The sequence below is a fragment of the Oncorhynchus tshawytscha genome, linkage group LG16 (assembly GCF_018296145.1).
Source record: "Oncorhynchus tshawytscha isolate Ot180627B linkage group LG16, Otsh_v2.0, whole genome shotgun sequence".
NCBI lineage: Eukaryota > Metazoa > Chordata > Actinopteri > Salmoniformes > Salmonidae > Oncorhynchus > Oncorhynchus tshawytscha.
Window position 1 is genome coordinate 76,651,024 of NC_056444.1, and position 13,796 is coordinate 76,664,819.

General features: G+C 44.4%; 1 protein-coding gene across 1 annotated transcript in view; it reads right to left on the reverse strand.

The window, feature by feature from the left end:
- LOC112215238 (vasopressin V2 receptor) overlaps positions 1 to 13,796 on the reverse strand; it is a 72,298-nt gene that overhangs the window by 23,753 nt on the left and 34,749 nt on the right. Inside the window, exons 2-3 of the mRNA XM_042299664.1 lie at positions 3,638 to 4,026; positions 2,874 to 3,119 (exon numbers count right to left, since the gene is read on the reverse strand). Coding sequence (XP_042155598.1) covers positions 2,874 to 3,119; positions 3,638 to 4,024 — 633 coding nt within the window. The 5' untranslated portion in view covers positions 4,025 to 4,026. The remainder of the gene's footprint in view (positions 1 to 2,873; positions 3,120 to 3,637; positions 4,027 to 13,796) is intronic.

Sequence of the window (13,796 nt, forward strand, 5' to 3'; positions counted from 1 at the left end):
AACTGTTTCAACTCCTGCTGAGCACCTGCACAGTGCCAAACTCCTGGAAGGTGCCAACCATTGTACCGGTGCCTTAGAAGCCAAGGGCCAAATCAACAAATGGCTTTCGACCTGTGGCCTTCATGCCCCTTTGGGCCAAATGCATGGTGAAGGGTTGTCAGTAAGCACCTTACCCTGTCCATAGCAGAGCAACTGGACCCATTACAGTTTGCCTATAAGGCACAGAGGGAGACTGAGGATGCTACCCTGACCTTGGTGAACATGGTGGCTAGTCACCTTCAACATGCAAAATCATATGCACACATTTTAGTCATTGATTTTAGTTCAGCTTTCAATACAATGCATATACACACACTGCTGAAACGACTGCTGGACTTGAATGTCACCGGAGGCCTCACATGTTGGATCAAGGACTTTTTAACTGACTGACCACAGAGGGTCCTCAGGAATGGGGCCCTCTCTGATTAACTGACCCTGACCACAGAGGGTCCTCAGGAATGGGGCCCTCTCTGATTAACTGACCCTGACCACAGAGGGTCCTCAGGAATGGGGCCCTCTCTGATTAACTGACCCTGACCACAGAGGGTCCTCAGGAATGGGGCCCTCTCTGTGTCCTTTCACCATTGTTGTTCTCTATATACTCTAACGAGATGAAAATCCAAGGAAACAATGTGAGCCGTTTCAAGTACGCAGATGACATGGCTCTGGTGGGACAATTTTTTAAAGATGCTACGTCAGATGGGGACGGCTATTTTAAACAGGCCAACAACCTTCAAGAATTGTGCCGGTCAAGTGCCCACCACATCAATGTGGACATCCCACCCTCTACACCCTCAGGTGGAGACCCCTCCCACCCTCTACACCCTCAGGTGGAGACCCCTCCCACCCTCTACTACACCCGCAGGTGGAGACCCCTCCCACCCTCTACTACACCCTCAATTTGTAAGGTTTCCCTCTGGCAGACGCTTCAGGCCAAGTGCTGTTGCTTGTGCTGTAGGACAACTAAGTGCAGTGTAAATTGTACCGGTATATGTACTCATCTATCCAGTGCAGTTGGAGCAGTAGTCATTTGTGAGCGAATGTATCAATGTCCTCTATGTTTTCAGTTTACGCAGTAGGATGGACTGACTGGTTTAAGTGTATGTGATGTGAGAATGCATGTGCATGTGATTATTTTAATGTCAGGTGATGCCAAGTATACATTTCCATCCTGGATGGGAAATCTACTTTTATTCTATTCTATTTATTCTATCTTGTTCTGAGGGCAGCTCTACCTCCATCTTGTTCTGAGGGCAGCTCTACCTCCATCTTGTTCTGAGGGCAGCTCTACCTCCATCTTGTTCTGAGGGCAGCTCTACCTCCATCTTGTTCTGAGGGCAGCTCTACCTCCATCTTGTTCTGAGGGCAGCTCTACCTCCATCTTGTTCTGAGGGCAGCTCTACCTCCATCTTGTCCTGAGAGCAGCTCTACCTCCATCTTGTTCTGAGGGCAGCTCTACCTCCATCTTGTTCTGAGGGCAGCTCTACCTCCATCTTGTTCTGAGGGCAGCTCTACCTCCATCTTGTCCTGAGAGCAGCTCTACCTCCATCTTGTTCTGAGGGCAGCTCTACCTCCATCTTGTTCTGGGGGCAGCTCTACCCCCATCTTGTTCTGAGGGCAGCTCTACTCCATCTTGTTCTGAGAGAAGCTCTACCCCCATCTTCTTCTGAGGGCAGCTCTACCTCCATCTTGTTCTGAGGGCAGCTCTACCTCCATCTTGTTCTGAGGGCAGCTCTACCTCCATCTTGTTCTGAGGGCAGCTCTACCTCCATCTTGTCCTGAGGGCAGCTCTACCTCCATCTTGTTCTGAGGGCAGCTCTACCTCCATCTTGTCCTGAGGGCAGCTCTACCTCCATCTTGTTCTGAGGGCAGCTCTACCTCCATCTTGTTCTGAGGGCAGCTCTACCTCAAGGTTTGTTGGGTGAAGTCAACGGTGGTCAAGCTTAAATCAACGGTAAGTAGGCAGAGGCTGTCATGTTAGGGCTAGGGTTAGGGTTGAGCCGGGGTGTGGACATGAAGCCAGGGTTAGGGATGAAGCTACGGTTAGGGTTGAGCTGGGATGTGGACATGAAGCTAGGGTTAGGGATGAGGCTAGGATTAGGGTTGAGCTGGGATGTGGACATGAGGCTAGGGTTAGGGATGAGGCTAGGATTAGGGTTGAGCCAGGGTGTGGACATGAAGCCAGGGTTAGGGATGAGGCTAGGGTTAGGGTTGAGCTGGGATGTGGACATGAGGCTAGGGTTAGGGATGAGGCTAGGATTAGGGTTGAGCCGGGGTGTGGACATGAAGCCAGGGTTAGGGATGAGGCTAGGGTTAGGGTTGAGCTGGGGTTAGGGATGAGGCTAGGGTTAGGGATGAGGCTAGGGTTAGGGTTAGGGTTGAGCTGGGATGTGGACATGAGGCTAGGGTTAGGGTTGAGCTGGGATGTGGACATGAGGCTAGGGTTAGGGATGAGGCTAGGATTAGGGTTGAGCTGGGATGTGGACATGAGGCTAGGGTTAAGGATGAGGCTAGGGTTAGGGTTGAGCTGGGATGGGAACATGAGGCTAGGGTTAGGGATGAGGCTAGGGTTAGGGTTGAGCTGGGATGTGGACATGAGGCTAGGGGTAGGTTCAATGTCCCCTACAGTACCTACCTGTGGTTTGGAGAGAAGTAGGGTCAGGCCCCATGATAGGGTTAGGGTCGGGGTTAGGGTCAGGGTTAGGGTCAGGGTCAGGGTCAGGGTTAGAGTCAGGGTTAGGGTCAGGGTTAGGGTCAGGTTTAAGGTCGGGGTTAGGGTTAGGGTCAGGGTTAGGGTCAGGGTTAGGGTCAGGGGGCAGTGATAGCGTTCCTACCTGTGGTATGGAGAGCAGTAGGGCCAAGCCCCAGGCCGTCATGATAGGGGTGTTCCAGCGCGACACAGACCCACCACGGTAGGCTTGTAGTGGGCAGCAGATGGCATAGTGCCGATCTACCGTCATGGCAACGATCATATAGGAGGACGCGAACATCCCTACGATCTGCAGGTACTTTACTGAGCGACACAGAAAATCCGGCCCCTGGAACCTTCCTGTGATGTCCCATACCAGCTGGGGAAGTACCTAAGGGACGGACAGGAAACAGGAGGATATTAAACTTTGCTATGTTAGATACTAGCATACTACTTAGAATCCATTAATCAATACATGATGCTAGTGTGGATATAGAAACAGAGTAGACTAGCTCCTAAAGCAATGGAATAAAAAATAATATTTATTTGAATGATCAGGCCATTTCCATTGTGTTTTGAGAACTGCGCCCAGTCCACCACACAATGGTGGGCGAATGTGTGCTTAACTGACAGGTCCACACTCAATACATAAGTGCAGCCAGTATGTCAGTACGTTAGAGGGTTGGGGAATAGTTGACTCATTCATATTGTTATAATCAAAGCCATTAGTAAACATACTAGAGTGGTCATGCTAGCTAGCTGTACCGTAACAATATGTCCTCATTACATAGATCACTCATAGGCTACTGATGTTGAGTACACCAATGTGGTGCCTAGCAACCAGAACAGGGTTGGGATCAATCTCAAGAAAACTGGAGTCGACTCCATACCCTGAGGTGTCAGTCTCACCTGGAACAGCGCCACCACCAGGTCAGCAAGACACAGGTTGACCATGAACAGGTGCATGGGAGCGTTTTGTTTCCTCCTGCGAAGCAGCACCCACAGTACAAAGCCGTTTCCTAGGGTAGTCAGGGCCAGTACCAGGCCCAGCACCCCTATCTCGGCCCGGGCCAGGCCCAGATCCCTCACCCTGGGCTGGGGTAAGGCTTGGGGCGTGGTGGTTGAGGCGTTCTCTGGGATAATCCAATAGTAGGACCCTGCGCCTCCATGAGAACTGTTGAGGGACGTGAAGTCGGAGAAGAGGGAGGAAGTGAGGTTGTTTCTTCCTGCCAGCGCAGATGTCAGAGAGGAGTGGCCTAATCCATCCCAACCCGTTTTCTCTGAGATACTTTCCATGCCTAAGTAATAACAAAAATAAAACAACAGAAACCTTAGAAAAAGAATAACGATAAAATCGCTTCCTGAGTTTGTTTGTGGAGGGAGAGGGCACAGAGGGCCTGTGGAAATAACCGAGTGCTAAATCCCAACTCCGGTCTCTACAAGGAGCATGCGAGTCACAAGCTTACCTTGTTTGTTTACGTTAAAATAAACATTTCGGGTTAAGATCTGATAATAAACCATTGGTTTGTTAGTTTGGGATAATCCCATTTTTATTAAATTATATTCAATTGCCCCCCCAATTTGTTGGACAGACGAGTTGTCTTACTATCCCTCTCCCCTTCCTTCCTACGTCTTATCATTGTCTCTGTCCAGACATCTTGTCAAAACTTCTGGCATCTTTCATTGACTTCTTCCAAGGTCAATATAACAGGCACAAACTCTGTGATTTTGGGAATAGAGCTTCATGCTTCTAGCAAGGAAATGGAAGAGCGAGAGAGACAGAGGGAGAGTGTTGTGAGTGAGACAGCGAGACAAAGAGTGAGAGAGAGAGAGCGAGAGAGACAGAGGGAGAGTGTTGTGAGTGAGACAGCGAGACAAAGAGTGAGAGAGAGAGAGCGAGAGAGACAGAGAGAGAGTGTTGTGAGTGAGACAGCGAGACAAAGAGTGAGAGAGAGAGAGCGAGAGAGACAGAGGGAGAGTGTTGTGAGTGAGACAGCGAGACAAAGAGTGAGAGAGAGAGAGCGAGAGAGAGAGAGAGATATATAGAGCGATAGAGACAGCAAGAGAGAGACAGAGCACTAAAATAGGCCCCATTAGGGCCAGCGCAGACTCTTTGTTTCATTGATTGCGATCTTCCTGGTAGGTTTTGTCATGAAGATTTAAATAACTTTTACAGGTCATTTCATTGTCTTGTTATAAAACAAATATTTGACGGCCTTATCATTCATCACCATTACCACAAAATTATTATGTTTGAACAATACAGTCAAACACAATATTTAATCAAACAAGTCAAATATTGTCATGTGATTCAACTTTTCAACTTATTGCATATTTCCTGTCAGTGTGTATGTAGGTCAGTAAAGCTGTGCTTTTATGGAACACTTCTACAGTATAGATGGGTTGGTTGTTTAGCAACTAAATCAAGGTGTGCGCAACTATGGGACGAAATAGAACAGGTTGGCTTAAATTATTGACAACATGTAAGCTATATTTTTGGCTCCAATGTTAATTGAAAACATAAATAAATTAGCACAATTAGCACTTGTTTGTCAAATACATTGTTACATATGTTGGTTATCTAGATAGCGAATGTTAGTCATATTAACATTGATATGAAATCAGTCAAAACATCCAGAATCACAACAACAGGCTGACTTCTGCGCTATGGAAGTGCGCACATCGTTTTTGTGATGTTGTCAGCTAACCCATCTATGTCTGTAGGTAACAGTTCCACAGTGTTGGTAACAGTTCTACAGTGTTGGTAACAGTTCTACAGTGTTGGTAACAGTTCTACAGTGTTGGTAACAGTTCTACAGTGTTGGTAAAAGTTCTACAGTGTTGGTAACAGTTCTAGACTGTTGGTAAAAGTTCCAAAGTGTGTATGTTGGTAACAGTTCTACAGTGTGTATGTTGGTAACAGTTCCACAGTGTTGGTAACAGTTCTACAGTGTTGGTAACAGTTCCACAGTGTTGGTAACAGTTCTACAGTGTTGGTAACAGTTCCACAGTGTTGGTAACAGTTCTACAGTGTTGATAACAGTTCTACAGTGTTGGTATCCGTTCTACAGTGTTGGTAACAGTTCCACAGTGTTGGTAACAGTTCCACAGTGTTGGTAACAGTTCTACAGTGTTGGTAACAGTTCTACAGTGTGTCTGTTGGTAACAGTTCCACAGTGTTGGTAACAGTTCTACAGTGTGTCTGTTGGTAACAGTTCCGCAGTGTTGGTAACAGTTCTACCGTGTGTATGTTGGTAACAGTTCCACAGTGTTGGTAACAGTTCTACAGTGTTGGTAACAGTTCCAAGGTTTTGCTAATAGTTATACAGTGTTGGTAACAGTTCCACTGTGTTGGTAACCGTTCTACAGATCGGTAACCGCTACGGTGTTGGAAACAGTTCTACAGTGTTGGTAACAGTTTCACAGTGTTGGTAACAGTTCCATAGTGTTGGTAACAATTCCACAGTGTTGGTAACAATTCCACAGTGTTGGTAACCGTTCTACAGTGTTGGTAACAGTTCCACAGTGTTCATAACAATTCCACAGTGTTGGGAACAGTTCTACAGTGTTGGTAACAGTTCTACAGTGTGTATGTTTGGAACAGTTCTACAGTGTTGGTAACCATTCTACAGTGTTGGTAACCGTTCTACAGTGTTGGTAACAGTTCCACAGTGTTGGTAACAGTTCCACAGTGTTGGTAACAGTTAACAGTTCCACAGTGTTGGTAACAGTTCGACAGTGTTGGCAACAGTTCTACAGTGCGTCTGTTGGTGACAGTTCCACAGTGTTGGTAACAGTTCCACAGTGTTGGTAACAGTTCTACAGTGTTGGTAACAGTTCCACAGTGTTGGTAACAGTTCTACAGTGTTGGTAACAGTCCCAAGATTTTGCTAACAGTTCCAAGCTTTTGCTAACAGTTCCACAGTGTTCATAACAATTCCACAGTGTTGGGAACAGTTCTACAGTGTGTCTGTTGGCAATAGTTCCACAGTGTTGGTAACAGTTCTACAGTGTGTCTGTTGGCAATAGTTCCACAGTGTTGGTAACAGTTCTACAGTGTGTCTGTTGGTAACAGTTCTACAATGTTGGTAACAGTTCTACAGTGTGTCTATTGGTAACAGTTCCACAGTGTTGGTAACAGTTCCAAAGTGTGTCTGTTGTTAACAGTTCTACAGTGTTGGTAACAGTTATACATTGTGTTTGTTGGTAACAGTTCCACAGTGTTGGTAATTGTTCTACAGTGTTGGTAACAGTTCTACAGTGTGTCTGTTGGTAACAGGTCTACAGTGTGTATGTTGGTAACAGTTCCACAGTGCTGGAAACAGTTCTACAGTGTTGGTAACAATTCCACAGTGTTGGTAACAATTCCACAGTGTTGGTAACAATTCCACAGTGTTGGTAACCATTCTGCAGTGTTGGTAACAGTTCCACAGTGTTGGTAACAGTTCCACAGTGTTGGTAACAGTTCCACAGAGTTGGTAACAGTTATACAGTGTGTCTGTTGGTAACAGTTCCACAGTGTTGGGAACAGTTCCACAGTGTTGGTAACAGTTCCACAGTGTTGGTAACAGTTCTACAGTGTTGGTAACAGTTCCACAGTGTTGGTAACAGTTCTACAGTGTTGATAACAGTTCCACAGTGTTGGTAACCGTTCTACAGTGTTGGTAACAGTTCCACAGTGTTGGTAATAGTTCCACAGTGTTGGTAACAGTTCTACAGTGTTGGTAACAGTTCTACAGTGTGTCTGTTGGTAACAGTTCCACAGTGTTGGTAACAGTTCTACAGTGTGTCTGTTGGTAACAGTTCCGCAGTGTTGGTAACAGTTCTACCGTGTGTATGTTGGTAACAGTTCCACAGTGTTGGTAACAGTTCTACAGTGTTGGTAACAATTCCAAGGTTTTGCTAATAGTTATACAGTGTTGGTAACAGTTCCACTGTGTTGGTAACCGTTCTACAGATCGGTAACCGCTACGGTGTTGGAAACAGTTCTACAGTGTTGGTAACAGTTTCACAGTGTTGGTAACAGTTCTACAGTGTTGGTAACAGTTCTACAGTGTGTATGTTTGGAACAGTTCTACAGTGTTGGTAACCATTCTACAGTGTTGGTAACCGTTCTACAGTGTTGGTAACAGTTCCACAGTGTTGGTAACAGTTCCACAGTGTTGGTAACAGTTAACAGTTCCACAGTGTTGGTAACAGTTCGACAGTGTTGGCAACAGTTCTACAGTGCGTCTGTTGGTGACAGTTCCACAGTGTTGGTAACAGTTCCACAGTGTTGGTAACAGTTCTACAGTGTTGGTAACAGTTCCACAGTGTTGGTAACAGTTCTACAGTGTTGGTAACAGTCCCAAGATTTTGCTAACAGTTCCAAGCTTTTGCTAACAGTTCCACAGTGTTCATAACAATTCCACAGTGTTGGGAACAGTTCTACAGTGTGTCTGTTGGCAATAGTTCCACAGTGTTGGTAACAGTTCTACAGTGTGTCTGTTGGCAATAGTTCCACAGTGTTGGTAACAGTTCTACAGTGTGTCTGTTGGTAACAGTTCTACAATGTTGGTAACAGTTCTACAGTGTGTCTATTGGTAACAGTTCCACAGTGTTGGTAACAGTTCCAAAGTGTGTCTGTTGTTAACAGTTCTACAGTGTTGGTAACAGTTATACATTGTGTTTGTTGGTAACAGTTCCACAGTGTTGGTAATTGTTCTACAGTGTTGGTAACAGTTCTACAGTGTGTCTGTTGGTAACAGGTCTACAGTGTGTATGTTGGTAACAGTTCCACAGTGCTGGAAACAGTTCTACAGTGTTGGTAACAATTCCACAGTGTTGGTAACAATTCCACAGTGTTGGTAACAATTCCACAGTGTTGGTAACCATTCTGCAGTGTTGGTAACAGTTCCACAGTGTTGGTAACAGTTCCACAGTGTTGGTAACAGTTCCACAGAGTTGGTAACAGTTATACAGTGTGTCTGTTGGTAACAGTTCCACAGTGTTGGGAACAGTTCCACAGTGTTGGTAACAGTTCCACAGTGTTGGTAACAGTTCTACAGTGTTGGTAACAGTTCCACAGTGTTGGTAACAGTTCTACAGTGTTGATAACAGTTCCACAGTGTTGGTAACCGTTCTACAGTGTTGGTAACAGTTCCACAGTGTTGGTAATAGTTCCACAGTGTTGGTAACAGTTCTACAGTGTTGGTAACAGTTCTACAGTGTGTCTGTTGGTAACAGTTCCACAGTGTTGGTAACAGTTCTACAGTGTGTCTGTTGGTAACAGTTCCGCAGTGTTGGTAACAGTTCTACCGTGTGTATGTTGGTAACAGTTCCACAGTGTTGGTAACAGTTCTACAGTGTTGGTAACAATTCCAAGGTTTTGCTAATAGTTATACAGTGTTGGTAACAGTTCCACTGTGTTGGTAACCGTTCTACAGATCGGTAACCGCTACGGTGTTGGAAACAGTTCTACAGTGTTGGTAACAGTTTCACAGTGTTGGTAACAGTTCCATAGTGTTGGTAACAATTCCACAGTGTTGGTAACAATTCCACAGTGTTGGTAACCGTTCTACAGTGTTGGTAACAGTTCCACAGTGTTCATAACAATTCCACAGTGTTGTGAACAGTTCTACAGTGTTGGTAACAGTTCTACAGTGTGTATGTTTGGAACAGTTCTACAGTGTGTCTGTTGGCAATAGTTCCACAGTGTTGGTAACAGTTCTACAGTGTGTCTGTTGGCAATAGTTCCACAGTGTTGGTAACAGTTCTACAGTGTGTCTGTTGGTAACAGTTCTACAATGTTGGTAACAGTTCTACAGTGTGTCTATTGGTAACAGTTCCACAGTGTTGGTAACAGTTCCAAAGTGTGTCTGTTGGTAACAGTTCCAAAGTGTGTCTGTTGGTAACAGTTCTACAGTGTTGGTAACAGTTATACATTGTGTTTGTTGGTAACAGTTCCACAGTGTTGGTAATTGTTCTACAGTGTTGGTAACAGTTCTACAGTGTGTATGTTGGTAACAGTTCCACAGTGCTGGAAACAGTTCTACAGTGTTGGTAACAATTCCACAGTGTTGGTAACAATTCCACAGTGTTGGTAACAATTCCACAGTGTTGGTAACCGTTCTGCAGTGTTGGTAACAGTTCCACAGTGTTGGTAACAGTTCCACAGAGTTGGTAACAGTTATACAGTGTGTCTGTTGGTAACAGTTCCACAGTGTTGGGAACAGTTCCACAGTGTTGGTAACAGTTCCACAGTGTTGGTAACAGTTCTACAGTGTTGGTAACAGTTCCACAGTGTTGGTAACAGTTCTACAGTGTTGATAACAGTTCTACAGTGTTGGTAACCGTTCTACAGTGTTGGTAACAGTTCCACAGTGTTGGTAACAGTTCCACAGTGTTGGTAACAGTTCTACAGTGTTGGTAACAGTTCTACAGTGTGTCTGTTGGTAACAGTTCCACAGTGTTGGTAACAGTTCTACAGTGTTGGTAACAGTTCCACAGTGTTGGTAACAGTTCTACAGTGTTGGTAACAGTCCCAAGCTTTTGCTAACAGTTCCAAGCTTTTGCTAACAGTTCCACAGTGTTCATAACAATTCCACAGTGTTGGGAACAGTTCTACAGTGTGTCTGTTGGCAATAGTTCCACAGTGTTGGTAACAGTTCTACAGTGTGTCTGTTGGCAATAGTTCCACAGTGTTGGTAACAGTTCTACAGTGTGTCTGTTGGTAACAGTTCTACAATGTTGGTAACAGTTCTACAGTGTGTCTATTGGTAACAGTTCCACAGTGTTGGTAACAGTTCCAAAGTGTGTCTGTTGGTAACAGTTCCAAAGTGTGTCTGTTGGTAACAGTTCTACAGTGTTGGTAACAGTTATACATTGTGTTTGTTGGTAACAGTTCCACAGTGTTGGTAATTGTTCTACAGTGTTGGTAACAGTTCTACAGTGTGTATGTTGGTAACAGTTTCACAGTGTTGGTAACAGTTCCATAGTGTTGGTAACAGTTCCACAGTGTTGGTAACAGTTCCACAGTGTTGGTAACAGTTCTACAGTGTTGGTAACAGTTCTACAGTGTGTCTGTTGGTAACAGTTCCACAGTGTTGGTAACAGTTCTACAGTGTTGGTAACAGTTCCACAGTGTTGGTAACAGTTCTACAGTGTTGGTAACAGTCCCAAGCTTTTGCTAACAGTTCCAAGCTTTTGCTAACAGTTCCACAGTGTTCATAACAATTCCACAGTGTTGGGAACAGTTCTACAGTGTGTCTGTTGGCAATAGTTCCACAGTGTTGGTAACAGTTCTACAGTGTGTCTGTTGGCAATAGTTCCACAGTGTTGGTAACAGTTCTACAGTGTGTCTGTTGGTAACAGTTCTACAATGTTGGTAACAGTTCTACAGTGTGTCTATTGGTAACAGTTCCACAGTGTTGGTAACAGTTCCAAAGTGTGTCTGTTGGTAACAGTTCCAAAGTGTGTCTGTTGGTAACAGTTCTACAGTGTTGGTAACAGTTATACATTGTGTTTGTTGGTAACAGTTCCACAGTGTTGGTAATTGTTCTACAGTGTTGGTAACAGTTCTACAGTGTGTATGTTGGTAACAGTTTCACAGTGTTGGTAACAGTTCCATAGTGTTGGTAACAATTCCACAGTGTTGGTAACAATTCCACAGTGTTGGTAACCGTTCTACAGTGTTGGTAACAGTTCCACAGTGTTCATAACAATTCCACAGTGTTGGGAACAGTTCTACAGTGTTGGTAACAGTTCTACAGTGTGTATGTTTGGAACAGTTCCACAGTGTTGGTAACAGTTCCACAGTGTTGGTAACAGTTAACAGTTCCACAGTGTTGGTAACAGTTCGACAGTGTTGGCAACAGTTCTACAGTGCGTCTGTTGGTGACAGTTCCACAGTGTTGGTAACAGTTCCACAGTGTTGGTAACAGTTCTACAGTGTTGGTAACAGTTCCACAGTGTTGGTAACAGTTCTACAGTGTTGGTAACATTCCCAAGCTTTTGCTAACAGTTCCAAGCTTTTGCTAACAGTTCCACAGTGTTCATAACAATTCCACAGTGTTGGGAACAGTTCTACAGTGTGTCTGTTGGCAATAGTTCCACAGTGTTGGTAACAGTTCTACAGTGTGTCTGTTGGCAATAGTTCCACAGTGTTGGTAACAGTTCTACAGTGTGTCTGTTGGTAACAGTTCTACAATGTTGGTAACAGTTCTACAGTGTGTCTATTGGTAACAGTTCCACAGTGTTGGTAACAGTTCCAAAGTGTGTCTGTTGGTAACAGTTCCAAAGTGTGTCTGTTGGTAACAGTTCTACAGTGTTGGTAACAGTTATACATTGTGTTTGTTGGTAACAGTTCCACAGTGTTGGTAATTGTTCTACAGTGTTGGTAACAGTTCTACAGTGTGTATGTTGGTAACAGTTCCACAGTGCTGGAAACAGTTCTACAGTGTTGGTAACAATTCCACAGTGTTGGTAACAATTCCACAGTGTTGGTAACCGTTCTGCAGTGTTGGTAACAGTTCCACAGTGTTGGTAACAGTTCCAAAGTGTGTCTGTTGGTAACAGTTCCAAAGTGTGTCTGTTGGTAACAGTTCTACAGTGTTGGTAACAGTTATACATTGTGTTTGTTGGTAACAGTTCCACAGTGTTGGTAATTGTTCTACAGTGTTGGTAACAGTTCTACAGTGTGTATGTTGGTAACAGTTCCACAGTGCTGGAAACAGTTCTACAGTGTTGGTAACAATTCCACAGTGTTGGTAACAATTCCACAGTGTTGGTAACCGTTCTGCAGTGTTGGTAACAGTTCCACAGTGTTGGTAACAGTTCCACAGAGTTGGTAACAGTTATACAGTGTGTCTGTTGGTAACAGTTCCACAGTGTTGGGAACAGTTCCACAGTGTTGGTAACAGTTCCACAGTGTTGGTAACAGTTCTACAGTGTTGGTAACAGTTCCACAGTGTTGGTAACAGTTCTACAGTGTTGATAACAGTTCTACAGTGTTGGTAACCGTTCTACAGTGTTGGTAACAGTTCCACAGTGTTGGTAACAGTTCCACAGTGTTGGTAACAGTTCTACAGTGTTGGTAACAGTTCTACAGTGTGTCTGTTGGTAACAGTTCCACAGTGTTGGTAACAGTTCTACAGTGTGTCTGTTGGTAACAGTTCCGCAGTGTTGGTAACAGTTCTACCGTGTGTATGTTGGTAACAGTTCCACAGTGTTGGTAACAGTTCTACAGTGTTGGTAACAGTTCCAAGGTTTTGCTAATAGTTATACAGTGTTGGTAACAGTTCCACTGTGTTGGTAACCGTTCTACAGATCTGTAACCGCTACGGTGTTGGAAACAGTTCTACAGTGTTGGTAACAGTTTCACAGTGTTGGTAACAGTTCCATAGTGTTGGTAACAATTCCACAGTGTTGGTAACAATTCCACAGTGTTGGTAACCGTTCTACAGTGTTGGTAACAGTTCCACAGTGTTCATAACAATTCCACAGTGTTGGGAACAGTTCTACAGTGTTGGTAACAGTTCTACAGTGTGTATGTTTGGAACAGTTCCACAGTGTTGGTAACAGTTCCACAGTGTTGGTAACAGTTAACAGTTCCACAGTGTTGGTAACAGTTCGACAGTGTTGGCAACAGTTCTACAGTGCGTCTGTTGGTGACAGTTCCACAGTGTTGGTAACAGTTCCACAGTGTTGGTAACAGTTCTACAGTGTTGGTAACAGTTCCACAGTGTTGGTAACAGTTCTACAGTGTTGGTAACAGTCCCAAGCTTTTGCTAACAGTTCCAAGCTTTTGCTAACAGTTCCACAGTGTTCATAACAATTCCACAGTGTTGGGAACAGTTCTACAGTGTGTCTGTTGGCAATAGTTCCACAGTGTTGGTAACAGTTCTACAGTGTGTCTGTTGGCAATAGTTCCACAGTGTTGGTAACAGTTCTACAGTGTGTCTGTTGGTAACAGTTCTACAATGTTGGTAACAGTTCTACAGTGTGTCTATTGGTAACAGTTCCACAGTGTTGGTAACAGTTCCAAAGTGTGTCTGTTGGTAACAGTTCCAAAGTGTGTCTGTTGGTAACA